General features: G+C 32.3%; 2 protein-coding genes across 8 annotated transcripts in view; one reads left to right on the top strand and one right to left on the bottom strand.

Moving 5' to 3' along the window:
* Nucleotides 1-3873, bottom strand: part of LOC111706212 (uncharacterized) — an 11015-nt gene extending 7142 nt beyond the window's left edge. Inside the window, exons 1-2 of the mRNA XM_023479021.1 lie at nt 3520-3873; nt 2113-2176 (exon numbers count right to left, since the gene is read on the bottom strand). Coding sequence (XP_023334789.1) covers nt 2113-2176; nt 3520-3567 — 112 coding nt within the window. The 5' untranslated portion in view covers nt 3568-3873. The remainder of the gene's footprint in view (nt 1-2112; nt 2177-3519) is intronic.
* LOC111706211 (phosphatidylinositol 5-phosphate 4-kinase type-2 alpha) overlaps nt 1-21299 on the top strand; it is a 27890-nt gene extending 6591 nt beyond the window's left edge. Inside the window, exons 1-22 of one of the 7 annotated variants that reach the window (XM_023479018.1) lie at nt 5447-5551; nt 5939-6029; nt 7127-7206; nt 8128-8219; nt 8516-8602; nt 8863-8924; nt 9940-10000; nt 10302-10337; nt 11078-11128; nt 11604-11676; nt 12405-12466; nt 12852-12905; nt 14344-14391; nt 15226-15300; nt 16504-16573; nt 17233-17324; nt 17914-18003; nt 18920-19407; nt 19700-19864; nt 20159-20491; nt 20909-21074; nt 21232-21299. In XM_023479018.1, the coding sequence (XP_023334786.1) occupies nt 5950-6029; nt 7127-7206; nt 8128-8219; nt 8516-8602; nt 8863-8924; nt 9940-10000; nt 10302-10337; nt 11078-11128; nt 11604-11676; nt 12405-12466; nt 12852-12905; nt 14344-14391; nt 15226-15300; nt 16504-16573; nt 17233-17324; nt 17914-18003; nt 18920-19027 (1221 nt within the window). In that variant the 5' untranslated portion in view covers nt 5447-5551; nt 5939-5949 and the 3' untranslated portion in view covers nt 19028-19407; nt 19700-19864; nt 20159-20491; nt 20909-21074; nt 21232-21299. Of the gene's footprint in view, nt 1-5446; nt 5552-5938; nt 6030-7126; nt 7207-7260; nt 7293-8127; nt 8220-8515; nt 8603-8862; nt 8925-9939; nt 10001-10301; nt 10338-11077; nt 11129-11603; nt 11677-12404; nt 12467-12851; nt 12906-14343; nt 14392-15225; nt 15301-16503; nt 16574-17232; nt 17325-17913; nt 18004-18919; nt 19865-20158; nt 20492-20908; nt 21075-21231 lie in introns of those variants that run through there. The other 6 variants (XM_023479016.1, XM_023479015.1, XM_023479019.1 and 3 more) reach the window with 6 other exon arrangements.

The raw sequence follows: 21299 nt of genomic DNA, 5'->3' as shown, positions 1-21299 counted from the left end.
TGTTTTGCACTAGGGTTTCTTTCCCAATTAACCATGCTATTATAGAAGCTATTCTGAAAATAGGAACAAAAAATTCCAAATTCAGGGGGGGGGCAAATTCCTCCGCCTCCCCCCCTGTATCCGCCCCTGACCAGAATAGATTTCTTGTTTTATTTCATATCAGATGTGTTGACTTACTGAATATCAGGTTGGAAAGGTTAGTTTTTTATTGTTTAAGTATAACACACATTTTTCTTGCCCCCCCCTAAAAATGTTAAGGGGGGGGCCAAAAAAATTTTTCGCGCTTCGCGCGACATATTTCCACCTAGCCCCCCCCTAACCAAATGTCTAGTTGCGCGCCTGGCTGTACTTAGAGTACATTGCATAATTATGTACAACCCCCTCCAGATTTAGCTGTACCTAGAGTACATTGTATAATTATGTACAACCCCCTCCAGATCTAGCTGTACCTATAGTACATTGTATTAGTATGTACATACCCCTCCAGATTTAGCTGTACCTAGAGTACATTGTATTATTATGTACAACCCCCTCCAGATTTAGCTGTACCTAGAGTACATTGTATTATTATGTACAACCCCCTCCAGATCTAGCTGTACCTATAGTACATTGTATTAGTATGTACATACCCCTCCAGATTTAGCTGTACCTAGAGTACATCATATTATTATGTACAACCCCCTCCAGATCTAGCTGTACCTAGAGTACATTGTATTATTATGTACAACCCCCTGAAGATCTAGCTGTACCTAGAGTACATGGTATTATAATGTATACCCCCGGCCAGATCTAGATGTACTTAGAGTACATTGTATAATTGTGTACATCCTCCTCCAGACATAGCTGTACCTAGAGTACATTGTATTATTATGTACACCCTCCTCCAGACATAGCTGTACCTAGAGTACATTGTATTATTATGTATAAACCCGTCCAGATATAGCTGTACCTAGAGTACATGGTATTATTGTGTACAACCCCCCTCCAGATCTAGCTGTACCTAGAGTACATTTTATAATTATGTACAATCTCCTCCAGATCTAGCTGTACCTAGAGTACATTGTATAATTATGTACATCCTTCTCCAGACATAGTTGTATATAGAGTATAGATTGTATTATTATGTACAACCCATAGATAAAGATAGATTGCGCATAAGACGACATTTTTCATCTTGAAAGATATAAATGTACAGAGATGTTTTAAAGATATTCCTATTATATAGATTAACTAGGTCGGTTGTGAACATTGGCTGTTCTTATGTCATTGAGTACTTGTGGTGTACATGACTTCTGTAAAAAGAAATTTAAGTTAGTTTAGTCCTTCTCATGTCCTTCTTCAGTTCTCGTCAATATGATATATTGTTCAGTGAAATAATTTGATATTCTCAAAATAAAATTCACTCCTGAGTGGTTTAATAATTATGAAATCCATTAAAACATCAAACCACCCCGCTTATCATTGAAGTACACTTTGACCCCTAGAAGTATGAGTTCGCGGACTGTACAATTCTTGGTGATTTTGCGTACATAAGCTATCTATGTTTATTTATTTATCTATGGTACAACCTCCTCCAGATATAGCTGAACCTAAGGTACATTATATTATTATGTACAACTTCCTCCAGATTTGGCTGTACCTAGAGTACATTGTATTCTTATGTACTGCATAATGAAAAACCACAATGAAGGGTTTTACAGTGGTATCTAGAAAACAGTGAATTTATATCTTTTTATGGAGTTTTAGAAAACATCTTTTTATCAGTAATTGATTTAATTTTTAAAATATGCACTGATCATTATAAGAAATAATTCAGTTAAAACAAGAACAAGGGAAATTATGCTAAAAACTTATTTTTTAATCTAAGAAATTTATTCTTTGCCAGCTAAAAACTCAAATTTTCTAATCCCTTTATCTTTGAAGTTTGATGGTGTAAACATTATATATTTTAAACTTAGATTATTTTATTTAACAGAATTTCTAGTTTGAAATATCTAAGATCATACGACATTGGGTTGCAAAGATAAAGGAATAAGAAAATCAGAGTTTGTGGCAAATTTGAATTTGAGGCAAGATGTTTAGTTCCTTTCAAATTTATTCAGTTTTTAATACCTTGTTCTGTACGATTATATGCTAATCCTTGAAACATCTGTCTAGGTAAACCAGAGAGAATTCCCTGAACAGTTTATAGTAAAGTCGTCGTCGTATTATATCAAAACAATGAAGATACTTTCGATTTCTATTGTTTAATTATACCAAGCTTTTAAACAGCATGGATACTGCACATAAACATGGGAGTAAAGAGAAACTGTCATCATAACATAAAGCCTTTGTTTACAATTGTAACCTTAGGTAATTTGTTAAAAGCTTGTTAGATCGAGATCAAAACAAGAAAATTCGTCATAATTGTGGTGATATAAACGCTGACCACTGTATTAATGCCGCGTAACGCATCATAATCAAAATTTCCACTTCAATACTTATGATTTCAATTCAGCTCAAACTTTACAACTTTTATCAACGGTTATACTGCACAAACATAAAATCATATAAGATCATTTCATAATCTTAATTTTGTTTATGTGTTGCTAATACTCTAAATTAAGTCAAGTTCATTATTTTTCTAAGCTCAAGATTTAGACCTTTGTTTCTGGTTTAAATATTAGTTTATAGTTTTCAAGTTCTATAAATTAATGAAGCCACTTTTCTCAATTTTAAAGGACTGTTAGTAAATGTTGGTAACATGGTCCAAAACCAAAATATGGCCATTCAAATTGTTTTACATAAAAGAGTTACTTAGTAAAAAAACACAATTAATTAATGAATATTCTTGTAACGGTTTAAAACTGTTAAAACAGAGATAAAATTCGTGAAAATTAATCAAAACCGGTTCTACATACATATTTAACTAAAAATGTTAACCTATTTATAAATATTCACAGTACCCCAATTTTGAATTAAAAAAAGTTTGTTTTTTTTAAATACGTGGAAACTAGCCTAATCATACATGACTAAAAACTCGATGAAAACAAAAATGATAATCATTATAAAATTAAGCAAAGATGTTTTTTGTGTGTGAGAAAGTGCGGGTTCGTAACAGGAAATATATTGTTGCTGCAAACTCTAATTTTGAAATCCAGCACTATCTTACCAAACTGCATAATGTCGTAGACCTTTGAGAATTCAAACTTTTAATTATGTTAGAAAGTGTAGTTTAAAATGTTTACACCATCAGGTTACAAAGATAGATAGAGATTAGACATTTTTAGCTCGCGGCAAAAGTTCAGTTCTTTTTATACTATTTTTTTAATAAAACGGAAACCAAGTTTTATGCAGAAAAATGCTTTGTTTACATGAAAAACGAACATTCTTGCCTTCAGAGACATTTTTGTGCAATAAAATACGCATAATTAATTGCATTTTTAATGTTTTGATTAATTGCATTTTTTAATGTTTTGTTTTTGATTAGGTTTATTTTTCAATTTGGCGAACACTCCCTTTTAAGTAAACTAATTATACCTCTGCTGCTTGTAAATGTAGTTTCCAAATCTCTAGATTAGAATCCATTTTACAATCTTAATTATAATTAAACAAAGGATGTATACGTGCACTGTTTAATATGTTTACGGATTCGAATCTAAGGATTTACTTCACATCAAACTGTAGAAAATTGCACGTGTATGATTGCACTCTTATAATATGTTTTTAATGGTAACCCGGAACCCCTCTTATTAAAGAGCAACTAAGAAGAACAAAATATTTTGAACACCACTAGACACTACACTCTAAAAACTGGATACTAAACACTGGACACTAGACACTAGACTCTAGACACTAGACACTAGACACAAGACACAGGACACTAGACACAGGACACAGGACACTAGACACTTGACACTAGACACTTGACACCGACACTATACACTAGACACTAGACACTAGACACTAAAAACTTGATACTAAACACTAGACACTAGTCAATTACCACTCGACACTAGACACTAGACACAGGACACTAGACACAGGATACTAGACACAGGACACTAGACACAGGACACAGGACACTTGACACCGACACTAGACACTAGACACTAAACACTAGAAACTGGACACTAGACACTTAAAACTGGATACTAAAACACTAGACACTAGACACTAGACACTAGACACTAGCCACTAGACACTGGACACTAGACACTAGACACTAGACACTAGAAACTAGAAACTAGACACTGGACACTGGACATTAGACACTGGACAATAGACACTTGAAACTAAGCACTAGGCAATAGACACAGACACTAGACATTAGACACCAGACACGAGACATTAGACACAAGACACTTGACACTAGACACTAGACACGAGACCTGGACCCTAGACATTTGACAATAGACAGTGGATACTTGACACTAAACATTGGACACTTGACACTGGACACTGGATACTGCAGGACACTGGATACTGCAGGACACTGGATACTGCAGGACACTGGACATATTATATTTATAAAATATAAAAAATGATAATACAGGATACAGGTAGACAGATAGATAGATCAGATAAGAGCCGACTGTTACCCGCGCTAACTTTCCTTAAAGAACCCGTTACATTTTCATTTTAGTATTATCATCCAGCTCTACTTCAATTAGATAGATATATATAGATAGAAATATAATATAGATACAGATGTGAAATTGAATTCTTACAAAGTTTTGATGAAACTTCATAAAAATGATATAGATAAATAGATAAATAAAAGGGAGGCAGGCATTAATTAAATAAATTTTAAAAGTATGGCCCACCTAGGGAGGGTGCAAATTTACCTTCCCTCGAGTTTAATGTGCTCAATTTGCTCTTTTTTCCTTTGAAGTCAAATCCGTCCCATTTGTAGACCACTTAGAAATATGTATATTTTTATCATGCATTGTATCCATCTGTTATATAGTTCTGTATTACTCTCTGAAGTCCTGAGTAATGCATTTACATAGTATGCAGTGATAGCCAGAAAACTCTAGAAATGGAAGACGAGTTTTAGACTGAAGTATGACTTTTAACAGACCAATCGACCCATTTCACTTTTTATATAACGTTCTTTCTTTTTTGACCAACGTTCCTAAAATCCTAAATTGCTTAATTCTTACCTGAATTGTTGTTCCTTATTTTAAGTACGACATTCTCCTTATCCATGATTTGATACCAAGTTCTTTGTTTTCGTATTTAATATCATTCCCACTTAAATAACTTGACAAACAATAAAATAATTTAATAAAGTCATTTTAGCAAATAATGAACATTTTTTGCCGCAAATTAACAATTGGGGGCGTTGCCTTGCCACCCACTGAGTCCGTCAGGGGGGGGGGGGCGAAGGTAATCCCGCGGCCTTGAATCCTCCCTTGCTCACAAATCCTAATAATAATCATTAGTTAATCAATAATTTTAAATTAATAAAATTATACCGAAATATGGAGTCAGATTTTACACTGCGCATGCGCAAAAAACAACAACACACAAATGTCAGCTGACTCAGATCTGGAGAGAAATTAGTCAGGTGACAGACAGAAACAACTGATAATTAAATATATGACAACACTTGAACACTTTCACAATTTTACTAACAGACTTATTATCCGATCTTAGGGTAGAGTTTTGAAAATAGATATTAAAGTATATGTATATTTCAATCAGAGATTTAACGTTATGTTTGTGTCATGTTTGTCACGAGTGTTTCATTATCAAATATAACAATCTAGCTGAAGTGTCCGGCGTTGCCCGTGTAATCTACAAATTGTCAAATATCAGACGGAGAACGACATCCTTTGCTAAAACCTGTTTCGTATTACATTTAACGATAACTGCATTTTCTTTTCTTTTTAACCGGCAGTAGGTATAACAGTGATACATATCGACTATTTGTATGGAATAAATATTTTTTTAGACGATTTCAAGATGAGCTCTGTAATGGAGGGCGCTCTGAAAACAAAAACAAAAAGATTCAAAGTAAAACATCCGAAGCGGAAAATTTTCAGGTATTATAATGGTCACTAAAATGTTAAAAGGGAGTAATAAAATATATTTACTCACAATTAAACTCACTTTTATCGTCTCCTTAGAAAAACCTGTAAGAGGGATTTAGCAAGCCTTTCCGAAATAGGCAGGCTCGCCATTTTTTTTGCAAAGTAAGAAGTAGTTTATGTTAAGATAAGTTGTTCAAAGTTCATTTATTTGCAAATGCACAATATATTCTAATATCCGAACGTAAACTCACAACAAGACTTCTTATCTATCAAAAATGTTTCTGAGAGCCAGAGTGTAAACATTTTTTGAACATTTAGAATCAGTATTTCTCTTGAACATTTAGAATCAGTATTTCTCTTGAGCATGTAGAATCAGTATTGCTCTTGAACATATAGAATCCGTATTTCTATTGAACATGTAGACTCAGTATTTCTCTTGAACATGAAGAATCAGTATTTCTTTTGAACATGAAGAATCAGTATTTCTTTTGAACATATAGAATCAGTATTTCTCTTGAACATATAGAATCAGTATTTCTCTTGCACATTTAGAATCAGTATTTCTACTGAACATTTAGAATCAGTATTTCTCTTGAACATATGAATCAGTATTTCTCTTGAGCATGAAGAATTAGTATTTCTCTTGAACATGTAGAAGTAGAATCAGTATTTTCCTTGAAAATCTAGAATGAGTATTTCTGTTCAACATTAAGAATCAGTATTTCTCTTTAACATTAAGAATCAGTATTTCTTTTGAACATATAAAATCAGTATTTCTCTTGAACATGAAGAATCAGTATTTCTCTTGAACATGTAGAATCAGTATTTCTCTTGATCATGAAGAATCAGTATTTCTCTTGAACATATAGAATCAGTATTTCTCTTGAACATGTAGAATCAGTATTACTCTTGAACATATAGAATCAGTATTTCTCTTGAACATGTAGAATCAGTATTTCTCTTGAACGTATAGAATTAATATTTCTCTCGAACATGTAGTGCTTGTTCAATCAGTCTTTCCCATGTTATGCATTTTAAATATTTCCTCTTAAAATTATTTTTTCTCTTCAAGGTGCAGTAAAAAACCTCAATTTTTTTTATCTTTTCAGGTCTAAGGATCCTTTTCTCTCTGTTTTCATGTGGGGAGTGAACCACACTGTTAAAGAACTACAGCATGTACATGTACCAGGTATTGTTTATGTACCGTGTACAACATAAATACAGGGTTACCCACAAACCACAATGTTTAAGAACTACAGCATGTACATGTACCAGGTATTGTTTATTTACCGTGTAACAACATAAATACAAGGTTACCCACAAACCACACTGTTTAAGAAATACAGCATGTACATGTACCAGGTATTGTTAAATGTACCTTGTACATTGGTACAACATAAATACAAGATTACCCACAAATCTATGATTCAGGGTTACCCACAATGGATGTACTTACATATGACAACCTGAGACGCTTCTTGTTTCAATTCATTCAGAAGTATAATTTTGTTGAGCCAATTTATGATGCTGTAAAGAAAAAAAGTATCTTGCTAAATCAAACCATGAATACAAGATATGAAACCACAGAATAAATTCTGATCAGTTGTTTTTGAAGTCTGATCTGTTTTGGGTAACCGAGGGGAAAACTCTCCTGATTGCTAAATCTCCACTTTGGACACTTGATTTTCGGCTTAATCCTCTCTTTTGGATATTCCTTCTGGGTTCCGACAATCTCATAAAATATTTCACCGTTCGGTTTATGCAATTGACACTTTGATTGGTTGGCTCAGACTCAGGTCATCTACCTTATAGTAAATAATGGTCATGTTCATGATCTTCTATTAGTCTACTTATTTAGCCATATATCTATCTATCAATACTTCTTGAATATTAGATATATAATATTTATTTGTTTATTCAGCCATATATCTATTTATCCATCCTTCTTGAATATTCAGTATATAGTATCTATCTATTTATTTAGCCATATATCTATCTATCCATCCTTCTTGAATATTCAGTATATAATATCTATCTATTTATTTAGCCATATATCTATCTATCCATCATTCTTGAATATTTATTGTATAATATCTATCTATCTATTTAGTGATGTTAATGCCCGATGATTTCCGTGCATACTCTAAAGTAAAGATTGATAATCAGTCTTTTAATAAAGAAAACCTTCCCTCACATTTCAAGGTAAACTATCAATTAATTAATTAATTTAAAATTTTCCCTTTTGATTTTGTTTGACAAAAATATTAAACAGCGCAGGCAACACTTTATTAGAACTGCCTCATGCATGGGTATAATTTTCAAGAATTATTAACCCCTTGATAGGGGAGGGGTAATATTTAAAATTAACAATTTGAAATATATTTACTTTTCATACACAATGCTAATGACCCTGAAAGAATATAAAAACCAAAAACGACCCATGAACCAACCAGAACAACCCCTGAATAATATTTTAGGGATCTTTTTATTATTGTTAGGTGAAGGAGTACTGTCCTCTTGTGTTCCGGAATATTCGAGAAAGATTCGGAATAGATGACTTAGATTTCCTTAACAGTCTTACCAAGGTTAACTGATTTATTGAATAATAGATAGATAGATAGATATATTGATTGATTAATTGATTGCTTGGTTGGTTGATTAAGAGATTAGATAGATAGATTGCTTGTTTAATTTACAAATTGATTGGGTGGTGAATTAATTGATTTCTTGTTGAATCGCCAATTCATGAGTAGTTGGTTGATTTATTAATTTGGATCTAGCAGTCGATTGATTGATTGATTGATTGATTGATTGATTGATGCTTACCCTGTACTTTGTTGTGTAGAGTCCTAGACCTGTAGATAACCCTGGACGGAGTGGAGCAAAATTCTACATCAGTGCTGACAGGTGATAAATTAGTTTTAGATATTTTTCTTTTTCATTTTTTATTTTTTGGGAGGAAACAGTTTAGTTTTTTAGTGGTGAAAACCATTTCAATGGTGGTAATTTTAAAGAAAGTGTAAAGTTTAAAGGATTTTTATTATGAAAATATGAAAATCAAACTAGAACTGAGCTATACAATTTTAAACCGACATATTTAGTTAGAATCATACTTCTTCCAGGTAAATAGTTAATACGATTTCCCGTTGGATAAATCTTCAAAGGTTTCAACAATTCGATTTCGGTTCAAAAACACAGACTTTCTGTTCATGTTTTATCAATCCGAGTTCGGTTCAACCTTACCTAACAGACCTTCTGTTCATGTTTTATCAATCCGAGTTCGGTTCAACCTACCTAACAGACTTACTGTTCATGTTTTATCAATCCGAGATCGGTTCAACCTACCTAACAGACCTTCTGTTCATGTTTTATCAATCAAATCGGTTCAACCTAACAGACCTTCTGTTCATGTTTTATCAATCCGAGATCGGTTCAACCTAACAGACCTTCTGTTCATGTTTTATCAATCCGAGATCGGTTCAACCTAACAGACCTTCTGTTCATGTTTTATCAATCTGAGATCGGTTCAACCTACCTAACAGGCCTTCTGTTCATGTTTCATCAATCTGAGATCGGTTCAACCTACCTAACAGACCTTCTGTTCATGTTTTATCAATCTGAGGTCGGTTCAACCTACCTAACAGACCTTCTGTTCATGTTTTATCAATCCGAGATCGGTTCAACCTACCTAACAACTCTTCTGTTCATGTTTTATCAATCCGAGATCGGTTCAACCTTAACCTACCTAACAGACCTTCTGTTCATGTTTTATCAATCCGAGATCGGTTCAACCTACCTAACAGACTTTCTGTTCATGTTTTATCAATCCGAGATCGGTTAATCTCTCTTCTGGTTGAGAATGAGTTTAACTTGTCAGTTTAAAAGTTTCCAGCTCTGATCTAAACATGATGACGATGTTCAGGATGTACATGATGAAGACACTGACTGGAATAGAGGTGGCAGAGATGCATCAGCTTCTAAAGGCAGATCTTTAAATGATTTAATAAACTAAACTTACCAAAGCCTGAGGTGGGATTTTATGAATAGCATGATTTAGATGAATTAGGTAGGGCTAGTTCTTTCACTTCTCTGGTCTGGCTGTTTATTAATTCCCACCTCGGGGTTCTTGTATAAAAAGTATATATATATATTTCAAAAAATATCTGATACAATTCTGATTTGATAAACTAGGTTTGCTTCTTTAAACTTTTTAGTTACAAAAAATAAATTACTAAACTTCTCGTATTTTCTGGAGTCCATTGTTTAAAGTACTCCCGTATCCAGGAGTATCATCCTTATATTGTGGAACGACATGGCAAGGTAGGGAAAATGTCGTCTTGAATAAATTTTTAAATTGGGCTGTAGACGTTATTCTCAATAGATTGGCATGTCTGATTCTCAATAGGTACCCCTTAAATTTTTATCTAAGTAATAATGGGGAAGATTTTGAGTTTTTCCACATTGAAAAGTGTATAATTACGATTTCCTTCTTTTACTTTGCAGCATAAATCTGCAGGTAACTTCTACAGGGAAACTGCAATTGAAAATACATAAATTTTAGCTTTAAAAACTAGAATATTGAATCAGATTGGCACAGTAAGATTTAAAGGGTACAATCGGACGTGCCACTTTATTAATAAATTGTCACTAAAAATGTACGTCTGCTGTCTATTAATTGTTTTCATACAGAGTTACCCATAAAGGACAAGACTATAGAGACGATTTAAATAAAATTAATTTAATCTTTTTTCTTCAATGGTTTTCTGTAGCAGTGGTTTTTTGCCAACGCATAACTTCTACAAATGTTTTCAAGAGAATTAAATTTAACCTTCAAATATTAAAATGAAGAGTTATTAGTCGTCTTTGAAGTCTCCTCTATTGTGTATAACCCTGGAAATGCTCATTGTTCGCTTGCTAATATTTTTGTTAAGAATTATACGGCTTCAGGAGTCGCTAAGAGAAAATACGAATAGTAGAAGAAAAAAATAGAAATGAAAAATATTAATAAAATAATAATTAAATAAATGAAATGAAAACTCATTATTTTGTTTTGTTAACAGACCCTACTTCCACAGTATCTAGCTATGTATAGACTCACAGTGGAAAATCAGGTAAAACAAGGTTTTAAATAGAAATTTTGATTCATATTTTAATAAAAAGTAGCAGACTTTTTTAAAGAACTGTATTACTCCTCTGTCTTTGTAAAATCTTTTCATTCTATGAAATATCTGATATATGAATAGTTCGCAATATCATTGTTTTTTTCTTATAATTAAAATGTTATGTGTCTGATAGATCTTTTTTCTTCTTCATTTGTAATCTTTGAAATATTCCAACAACGTTTAAAGAATTATTCATACATGGCACTTCTAGATAAAACTAATTATATCAATTTTTAATTTAGAAAAGTTTAATTTTTATTTAGTTTTCAGAAATTTAATTTTCATCTTGAATTTTATTAAAATTAAAAATATTTAACTTAGAGAAATCCTCCTTTATTTATTTAGAATAATATAGATATGGGAAATCAATGTCGTCTTCTCAGGCGCCCAGAAATATCAAATGATTAACTTCTGAAATGTGCAGGAAACCTACATGGTTGTGATTAGAAACGTGCTTGGAGGACATCTCAAAATACACAAGAAATACGATCTCAAAGGTGAACATTAACAAACCAAAAGCCAGAATTTTTTAATCCATTTTTCTTTCAAATTAAATGTTTTTAATCATTAAATTGCACGAAAATATTGCGTTGAATGTTATATAAATAAAAAATATGATGCATAAAGTTATTGGATTTAATCATTAATTATTGATTTCCTGCTGAAACACTAATTTCTTTCATTTGTTGAATAAAAACATTATAAAAAAACATTTTTTCTTTTCGAGAGAAGCAAAAGGTATTATTCAAGGTCAAAACCCCAAAGGGGAGGGGGATCTCAAAATTAAATTTTCTTCTATTTTCCTGACTGTGTCTGTATGCTTATTTAAAAAAAAAGTTTACTCATTTTATTTAGCAAACCCTTAAATTAAAAAAGTATGCACAACACTTACAGATAAAAAAGTGTACTTTGCATTGTAATGTATATTGTACAATGTTCATTGTATTGTACAAATGTAGTTAAATAAAAAGTGTACAAGTACATTAGAAATCCAGTACAAAAGTATGCTTGTAGATAAGTACATGAATCTTCTATCTATATACTTTGCTTGTCTATCTGTCTTTCTGTCTGTCTGTTTGTATCCAATAAACGTCAAAACGGCTGAATCGATCGGGCCCAAATTTAGTTTGGGACCTCACATGACCCCAGGGAAGGATTTTAAATGATCAAAATCTAAAATATTTAGGCTCCAACGAAATTCGATTTTCATTAAATTTTGTTTAAGGTTCTACAGTTGATCGGGAAGCAAGTGACAAGGAGAAGGCAAAAGATTGTCCAACATTCAAGGAAAACATTTTTTTCATATTTAAGAATTTGTTATTGTTAAATTCAGGGTTATATATTTACAATTTTACTTCCCCCCCCCCCCCACCACCCATTTCACGATTTTTATACTTTTACCCAAGAAAATCTTACAATACTGAAGATAAAATCAACCCTCCAGATCTTTAAAAATTATTCCTCCCTATCTACGAAAGTCGTACAAGGGAAACGGAAAACATATTTAAGATTTTTTGGCACTCTGTTAAAGATTTTGGAAAAATAAATACAATTTTTAGGAAAAGTAGCTAAAGATACTATTATACCCATGTTTACAATTTAAATGTGGAATTTCAAACAATATTCACCATTTAAAAACCCCAGATAAAATATTAAAATCTGTAAATCCTAGGATAATGATTTCTTGAATGATGGAATCAAAATATCCATCGGAGACGAAGCTAAGGTAAATTATTTATCTTGAAAAAAATATCAATGATTTTTATTGGATGCAAAGATGACAATGCCCAAATCACAATGTTACCCTTCAAACCTTTTTCTGGTCAATAATCTGGAAGATATTGTCGTTTTTTCTAGTTTAAGCGTTTTTCCTGATAATTCCATATGTTTTTCTGCAGTAGAAATGCGCAAGTCACTTTAGTAATTACTAGAGAAACCCCCATTTAAAATATTCAGTTTTCAAGATTATAAACATAGATATATATTATATAATCAATACTTGATCAGATAAAACTTTTAAGTGCACCCTTGCATGGAGGGTCACTTTAAATTAATTGAACTGAACGCAGCTGACATTTACTTAAAAGTATCAGAAATCCAATGCAGTTTTCAAAAATTAAAATGAAAATGTATACTTTCTGCGACTAAATATATATTAATATTTCTTAAAAATGAAAAAAAAAATCGTCAAACAAATCGGAACGGATCAAAAATATGAGGAAACTGACCTAAAAATATGAGGAAACCAACCTAGAAAAAGTGGAAAACATTTAACTATAAATATTAGGAAACGGATACAAAATATTCGGAAATCCCTCAACAATTCTGAACTTTTGAGGGATTTCCTCGAATTTCTAAAAAAAACTGAAATTCCTCAAAAGTAATGTTAGATCTGTTTCCGTGTTGAGGCGTATCCATTTCCCAGTTCAGTATCATTGTCACGTGATACAGACTAAGACACATTACAATGACACTGCACTGCCAATGGTTGAAGTTCTGATCACATGATACAGACGTATAAATTATATTATCAATAATATCTATTAAAATGAAAAATTATGAAATTCAAATTATAAATGGAGTAAACCTGAGTTTTTCCGGCTTCTCTGGGATATCGTCGTTTTCAGATTGGTTACGTATTTGCTGAAAATGATCTGTTTAAAACTTAGAATACTATACAAATCTCACATATATAAGTTTTGGTATAGTTTTGACGCAGTTTTAAATCATAACAATTTCTCGAGACAGGAACATAAGATGGAACTCTTTTAGGTGTCGATCAACTCTTAAAATGTTTAGGTTTCAGCCTAAACCCCCATTCATTTTTCACTGAAATAAACAGAAATAAACTGAAATAAACTGAAATAAACTGAAATAAACTGAAATAAACTGAAATAAACTGAAATAAACTGAAAGCTGCCTCAACAGTTCAATTTTATCAGCTAAACCCAGCACTCAGCATACACACACTATAACAAGAGTGACATTGTCCCGTTAAAAATAAAATCCAATTTAGTTTAACTTCTTAGACATAATCCAATTTTTTAAATAATTTTAATGCTATATTTTGACGCAGGGGCCATAGAGAATGGAGAAAAACACTTTTTTTTTGTCCTGCAATAATTGATTTGACTGAATTTGTTGAAATATATATATTTCTCCAGGATAAGCTGATGGATACCCTGTCAGCTGATGTGGATTTTCTAACCAAGGTTTTTATTTAATATTTTCAGGCTTGTATAGTATTATTAGGCTAGTATTAAATTAGAAATAATATTGAAAACGGGACTTCAATTAATCAGCTTTTTTCTTCCTTTTCGTAATTTTTTTTCGTCTATTTTCGCCTAAAACCTTTTGTTTTTGTTAAGATATAGAAAACATTTATAATAATTGAATATTATGGTGCACTTTTATGATTTTTTCCCAAGAAAAGAAGTTGATTAATTAGGTAATTTTTTAACTTTTTGATGTTGCCTTTTCTTTAAAATATTAAAAATGGCTGAGAATCATGAATTCAACGAAAATACTTTTCATTTTTATTTTTAAACGGTACATTGAACAAGCTATAAGATCTCACTTCATTCAAGAATGTAATGCAAGGAGAGTTAATTGCAGTTGCGTATACTCTGCGTACATATTGAAACCAGTTCTCTCCGGGCGGAATTTGTAAACAAGAATAGATGCTTCAATGTTGGTTTAGTGTCCGAGGAGGTTTAAATCATTGAATTTTGATAATTTTAATAATTCACATAATAGTTTCCTATGACCAGAATATTTCATTGATTATATATGTGAAAGATGGATCTCATGTCAGGCTTCAACATCCATCTTGTGTTTACATTACCGCCCAGTGACAGTACACTGCAGTACAAGAGATGCGTACACCTCTGAAATAACTTTCCTTCCATTAAATCCTTGACTTCATTCTTGAATTAGTAAATTCATTTCAAGTCGGGGGGGGGGGGGGGGGGGGTAGGACATCCCTAACAGCCTGATTTTATTTTATTTGTTCTCAGGTAAAAGTTAACTAATGTTGTATGTTTCAGCACGATATAATGGACTATTCTCTGCTGCTGGGGATACATGATACTACTAGAGAGGACGATAGTCTGGAACCAGAGGTTTTATTAGATTCTTTATATATCTGTTTTCCTTAATTGTTTTGCTCTATCTGCAGTATTTTCTCTTCTTCAGTTAACACAAATTTTGCATTTTTATAGTTTTGTTTTCGTGAATTTTTGTAATGCAATTTTTTAAATTTCTACCACCCATAAACCTTCCTTGGTGTCGTATGAGGTCCCACAAAAAAATTGGGCATAATCGGTTCAGCCGTTTAACGAATACAGAAGGACAGCCTGACAACCCATTAGCAAAGTATATAAATGGATGGAATGATGTTGATTATATTGATGATGTTGATTATGTTGACAGGGTTAGTAAAACCCCGGTTTTTTAAGAAAAGCCAGTCAAGTGGGTTTTATTGGTTTTTTTAGGGGGCTTTTTGTGTTTTTCAATTTAAATGGAATTAAAATCTACTACAATTCATTTTAATTCATAATAATAAGACTTTTTAAACAATATGTGAACTTTATAGTTTTGAAAAATAATAATGATGGTGTGATATTAGGCTCTTAGGCTATAATCATATTTAAATACTATACAAATACAATAATATCACCTCCCTTCTTCATAGAGGGAATACTCCTTTGTTTTGTATTATAGTCAGAGGTGTATTCAGGGGGGGCCATGGGGGCTAAGCCCCCCTGGAATAGTGAAATCTATGGATTTCAGGGGGTTTTCAGGCCCCAACGGGTCCTGAGCCCCCCCCCCCCTGGAAAGAAAACAATTCCTGAATACGCCCCTGAATATAGTTCTATTTCAGACTCATTCTATTTTCTCATTTGAATACATATTTTTAATTGGGGGTGGTGGTGTTAATCAAGATATTATATGCTCAAGAAAGAAGACCATTGTTAAATACCAAAATACTTGAGCTCATTCACACATAAAAATGACAAAGGAGAGATTTAAATTTATTTTCTTGTTCTATCGCAACAAATTTTGAAAACTGATGTAGTTCTGTGTGTCTTCTTGGGTTCTTCAATATTTTTGATACTTGTGATAACAAAACAAGCACTGCAGATGATCGATTGCTTTAAAAGTTTTCTACAATTGGATTTGTCAGGTCTAAAACTAGAAACCGTCTTTAAGTCCAGAGTGACAATGTTGACTGCTTTGTTAATAATGTTGATGATGATGTTGATTATTATGTTTATAATGTTGATGATGAAGGTTATGTTAATTGTATTGATAACATTGTCTAGGAGGATGAGGATGAGGATGAATATGATTCTGGAGGATCCGGAGGTCCCCCTCTATCCCCAGACAGCGTAGGTAAAAACATAAATTAACTTCAGCCAGGGTCAAAATTTGGCAAAGTGTAGGAAAAATGAATATTTAAAAAAAAAAAAGTACAGTTGCTTTCTTACACTTTGCTAAATTATGACCCTGAAAGAATATAAAACCAAAAACAACCCAAAAACGAAGCATCTACAGCCTTTACATCTCAAATGGCAACTTCCCATGGGTATTTACCATAGTGGCTATCTTCCTAAATGTGCAATTTCCCAAGCGGCAACTTTCCAAAGGCTAGGTTAGGCTCTCTGAGGCGTCGCAGACTGCAATGGGGGCATAGCGCTTTGGGTAGTTTAGGCTTAGGGGCAGACCGCCGAAGCTAGCACAGGCTGTAATAAAGCTCTTTTCTCATGTATATATATTTGTATATATGTTAATTGGCCAAATCGTTGGACCGGATTGGCTGACATTTTTTTAAGGACCAATGGGTATCCTAGGAGTAACATGGGCATCAATTTAAAATTTTTATTTTTAAAAATAGATTTTTTTTCTTCAAATCAAATTATTTTCTTTCAAAATTCGATTTTTTTTAAAAATTCCACGGGCATTTCAGCTAGTTATTAATCCTCCTGAAGGTACAGGAGTAGAGGGGGAGGAGGAGGGAACTATATCTGAGCTAGTTATTAATCCTACTAAAGGTACAGGAGTAGAGGGTGAGGAAGAGGGAACTATATTTGAGCTGGGAGGTCGTATTGATCCTTCTAGAGATATATACGCTATACCTTCACAGGTAACACATTCAGATTACATCATTTATTGATTTATCATGATGAATAGATGAATGGTTATTTAATTGCTTGATTATTGTTTGATCTGATTGTCTGATTAGTTTATGGGTTTACCATTTCTTACTGGGTTAATTCATTGTTTAATTAATGTATTTATTCCTTAGTTAATGATTATATTTCTTGAATTAATTTATTGATTGAGTAATAGTTACAAAATTGATTGTTTATTTATCGATGTATTATTTATTTATTGATTTATTGTTTACATAATTATTTAGCTACTCTCAATAAGGACTAAAGTTTATTAAACAACTTGGAAAAATTATATATTATTTTGTACGTGGAAAATATCTGGTGAGCTGGATTCCTATTCTCTCGCCGCCGCGTCGAGTTCTGTTGAAAAATTATGGATCGTCTTCCGCCACTATTAAATCATTCATCATTTCTTGATGGATTGAGATTGATTTATAAATAAATAATTGATTGGTTATTTATTGATTGAATTATAGATGAATAATTGATTTATTGATTTAATGATTGAGTGATTGATTGATGTGTTGATTGAAAAACTGATTATATTTATATTACCAGGGTAATGGGTCTGGTCCACCAAAGGAAATCTATTTCCTGGCTCTGGTAGATGTGCTTACCCACTACGGGGTCAAGAAGATGACCGCCAAGGTGAACATTTTTACATATCTATATATAAAGTTGTAATCTCTGTTTGTTTGTTTGTCTGATCATAACTCTTGAACCCTTGAATCGATTTGCCTGAAATTTTGATTGGGGACCCATGGGAATATTCTTAGCTTGGTTATGAGATTCTAAGTTGAGTGGGTTTACTTTATACGGGAAAAATAGCTAAAATCGTAATTTACGACAAAGGGCGGTTGGACTAACTTTAACTTCCCTGGGCCACTCTGGGTTCCCAAGCTAGTTTTCAAATATTTTAAGAACTCCTTTATTCCTCTTTTGGTCTTCTTTTCCCTAGCATAAAAATTTATATTTTCCACATAATTTTAGAAATTATTAATGTTGCGAAAAATAAATGAGATTGAGAAAAAAAGATAGTGATGTTTGGGAAAAGTTATTAAAAAGAGTGAAAAACTTTATAAAAGCTTAAGTCCAAATGTAATATTTTCACCTAAAACTGGTGGAAAATTTTAACTTCTCTGCTTATTGTTTACACAAAGAAAACATTGAATGATGTCAAGGGCTTTTTGCCACTTTGATCTGAAAGTTTAGGCTCCAAGTTCTAAACTTCTTTTCCTGCTTGAGCACAAATTCTGACTTGCAGGGAAAATATTTTTTTTTAAACCATTTCTTTCCCGCCATTTTAATACAACTTTTTTTCTCCGGATTTTATGTTATGGTCTTATTCGCTGAATTGGGATAAAGAAATGATTTTTATGCAACAGTAAATGACTTTTTGAGATAAAGCAACTTAGCCATTGATGTGAAATTTTTCATTCCTCCACCCCTCCCCCCGAGCATCATCTAGTCATTACCCAGGGGCCGGGGGGTGGTGGGGGGATAAATGTTGAAAATATACACCCCTGATAATGATTTGATGTTTGGTAATATGTTGTTGATCTAGGCTGCAAAAACGGTCAAGTATGGTGGAAGCGTGGATGGAATATCAACAGTTGAACCTGACCAGTACGCCAAACGATTTATCTCGTTTATAAGCGACGGAATTGAGTAGTCTTTGTATATTATCCTTCGGACCAGCGATAAACTTTGTATGATTAGTTTATTTAGCGATTTATTCTTTCGGTTGATTTATGTTAATTTAATATCAACTGACTTATAAATACTGGGTTATCCTAAGAAAGATGATGCTTTTCAGACGACTGTATTCAGTCATTTTGCTTGTAGATTGCATATCGAGCTTTTTTTTTTTGGTTCAAATTAAATAGTTCGGCATTAAAAAATGATATTAAAGACCTAAAATAAAAATCAACCTTGAGATCGTCATCTCTAGAGTTTCGGGCCACTTTTTAAAGTCTCATCCTAATTGTGGGTTACTCTGTATAGTTTATCTTTAGTATATTGCTGACTACTTTGTAATTAAACTGACATGCTGTAATTATTGCAATATTATTACTGTCTCTAGTTAGCTTTGTAAAGTTAACTACAGTCGTCGTCGTCGTCAAATATATCAATCATTACAATGAAGACGACTTTAGATTTGAATGTTTGAATTTTACTTAACTTTTAAACAGCATGGATGCAATTAAACACGGAAACAAAGGAAGCTTCTCTTTGTAAACTAGTAAACTTTTAATTTGAAAAAAGGTTGATAGTAATCAAAATTTTAAACAAAGTCGTCTTCAATGTATTGATATAAACGCCGACTTCTAAATATATTTACAAGATCCCCTGACAGCTTGCTGAACATTTTAAAACTTGCATTTTACACTTGCGCTTGATTTCATTAATTTTGTTGATGAATATTTTTCCATGGCCCTTGATTTTGATATTCAAGATATTTCAGACGGTTTGCACTTTTCAAAGACATATTAAAATGAATATTAACCAGGTAAAAAGTTTCGAAAATCCAATTGGATGTGGATTTTGTTTTCATTTCATTTGAAACTGATCTCAATTTTTACTGATCTCATGATAAAATGCAAATCTATGAAATCTAATTACGTTTTGGGTTTTTGATTCTGGAAATTAAATATTCATTAATCTATTCTGAGTTGCTCATCTTTTATTTTTTTATTTGAGCAATGTTTTGATTTGTTTCTTGTCTTTCAGCCTTATAGAGATTCGAAATTTTTTCCATCTTAATTTGAAAATTCCACATTCTATCTTTGTGTTTTTTTTTAAGGATTAATATGCTTATTGAAATCAGATAATTAGTTTGTGCAGATTTATTAATGTTAATCATGAAAAATAGTTGTGTCTTGCAACAATTTGTACCGTGGCACACTCATTATATTAAGTTTATTAAGTGTATTGTATAATTGAGCATTGTGCATAATTTTTAGTCATGTAAATTACTTGCCCCACCTAGTCGTATCAAATTTTATCTAAATGTTAAATGTATTGTATTTGTATACAACTGTATATAGCTTATTGTTATATTGAAAACCTCGTCATCTTTACTACAAACCAAAGTTTTAGACACGCTTCAGCTTGGAATTTAAAGGGACAATTGACGGTATTTCAAGCGGCACTTTATTCTAAGATTTACCGACCCATCCCATTTATACTTATGTTTTGGGATAATGAAGATATCCTTAAATTTAAAATTCGGTGATGGTGATGGACCAAACCTCTGTAGAGTAAAAAAGTAGATGTTAGTTCCACATTTATTGAAAATATATTTCGGTCTGGGTTGACCCTCGTCAGTTCTTGAGATTGTTTCTTCACAAAGATTAAAAACAGTTATATTTATTTTTCAATTTCTGGGTCTTACTACTTCCGGATTGATGCAGCAGAGGCATGAAAGGAAATGTATTTTTTTATCACGAAAATATAACGACGACATCGTCTGCAGGGTAAATCAGGGTTCAAGAAGGACTGTTGCGAACCCTTTGAATAAAGAGTCACTTAAAATTACGTCTACACTGTACAGTTTACAGACCCTTGAAACAAATCAGCTGATTGACTAGCTTTAAAAAAGTGTTAATGATCAAATAAATTCGAGGATTTTTCAGAAAACATGTTTGCAGCATTTGTAGTCTTCAGCTTGGAACAAGAGTAAAGGAAGAAAAAATTTGTCTACCAGATTAATAAGCTAGGTTTGTAAAAGCCTAATATTGAGTTAATTGATCAGAAATAAATTAAGTTGGTCCGTAATACAGATTTTGAGTAAATTAAAGTCTAACCTTCTAAACCCTTTTTATGTGGAACCCGATGCTATATATTTTTTATATTTCAAAATTTGAATATTTTTAGATTGAGTACTTTTCCTTGAACAAGTCGAAGATTTAAACCATCCGGTACCCTGGAGGGCAAAGATAAAA

Source organism: Eurytemora carolleeae, unplaced genomic scaffold (genome assembly GCF_000591075.1).
Source record: "Eurytemora carolleeae unplaced genomic scaffold, Eaff_2.0 scaffold718, whole genome shotgun sequence".
NCBI classification, from domain to species: domain Eukaryota; kingdom Metazoa; phylum Arthropoda; class Copepoda; order Calanoida; family Temoridae; genus Eurytemora; species Eurytemora carolleeae.
The sequence above is the reverse complement of the archived record's forward strand: the minus strand, read 5'-3'. Positions and strand labels throughout refer to the sequence as shown.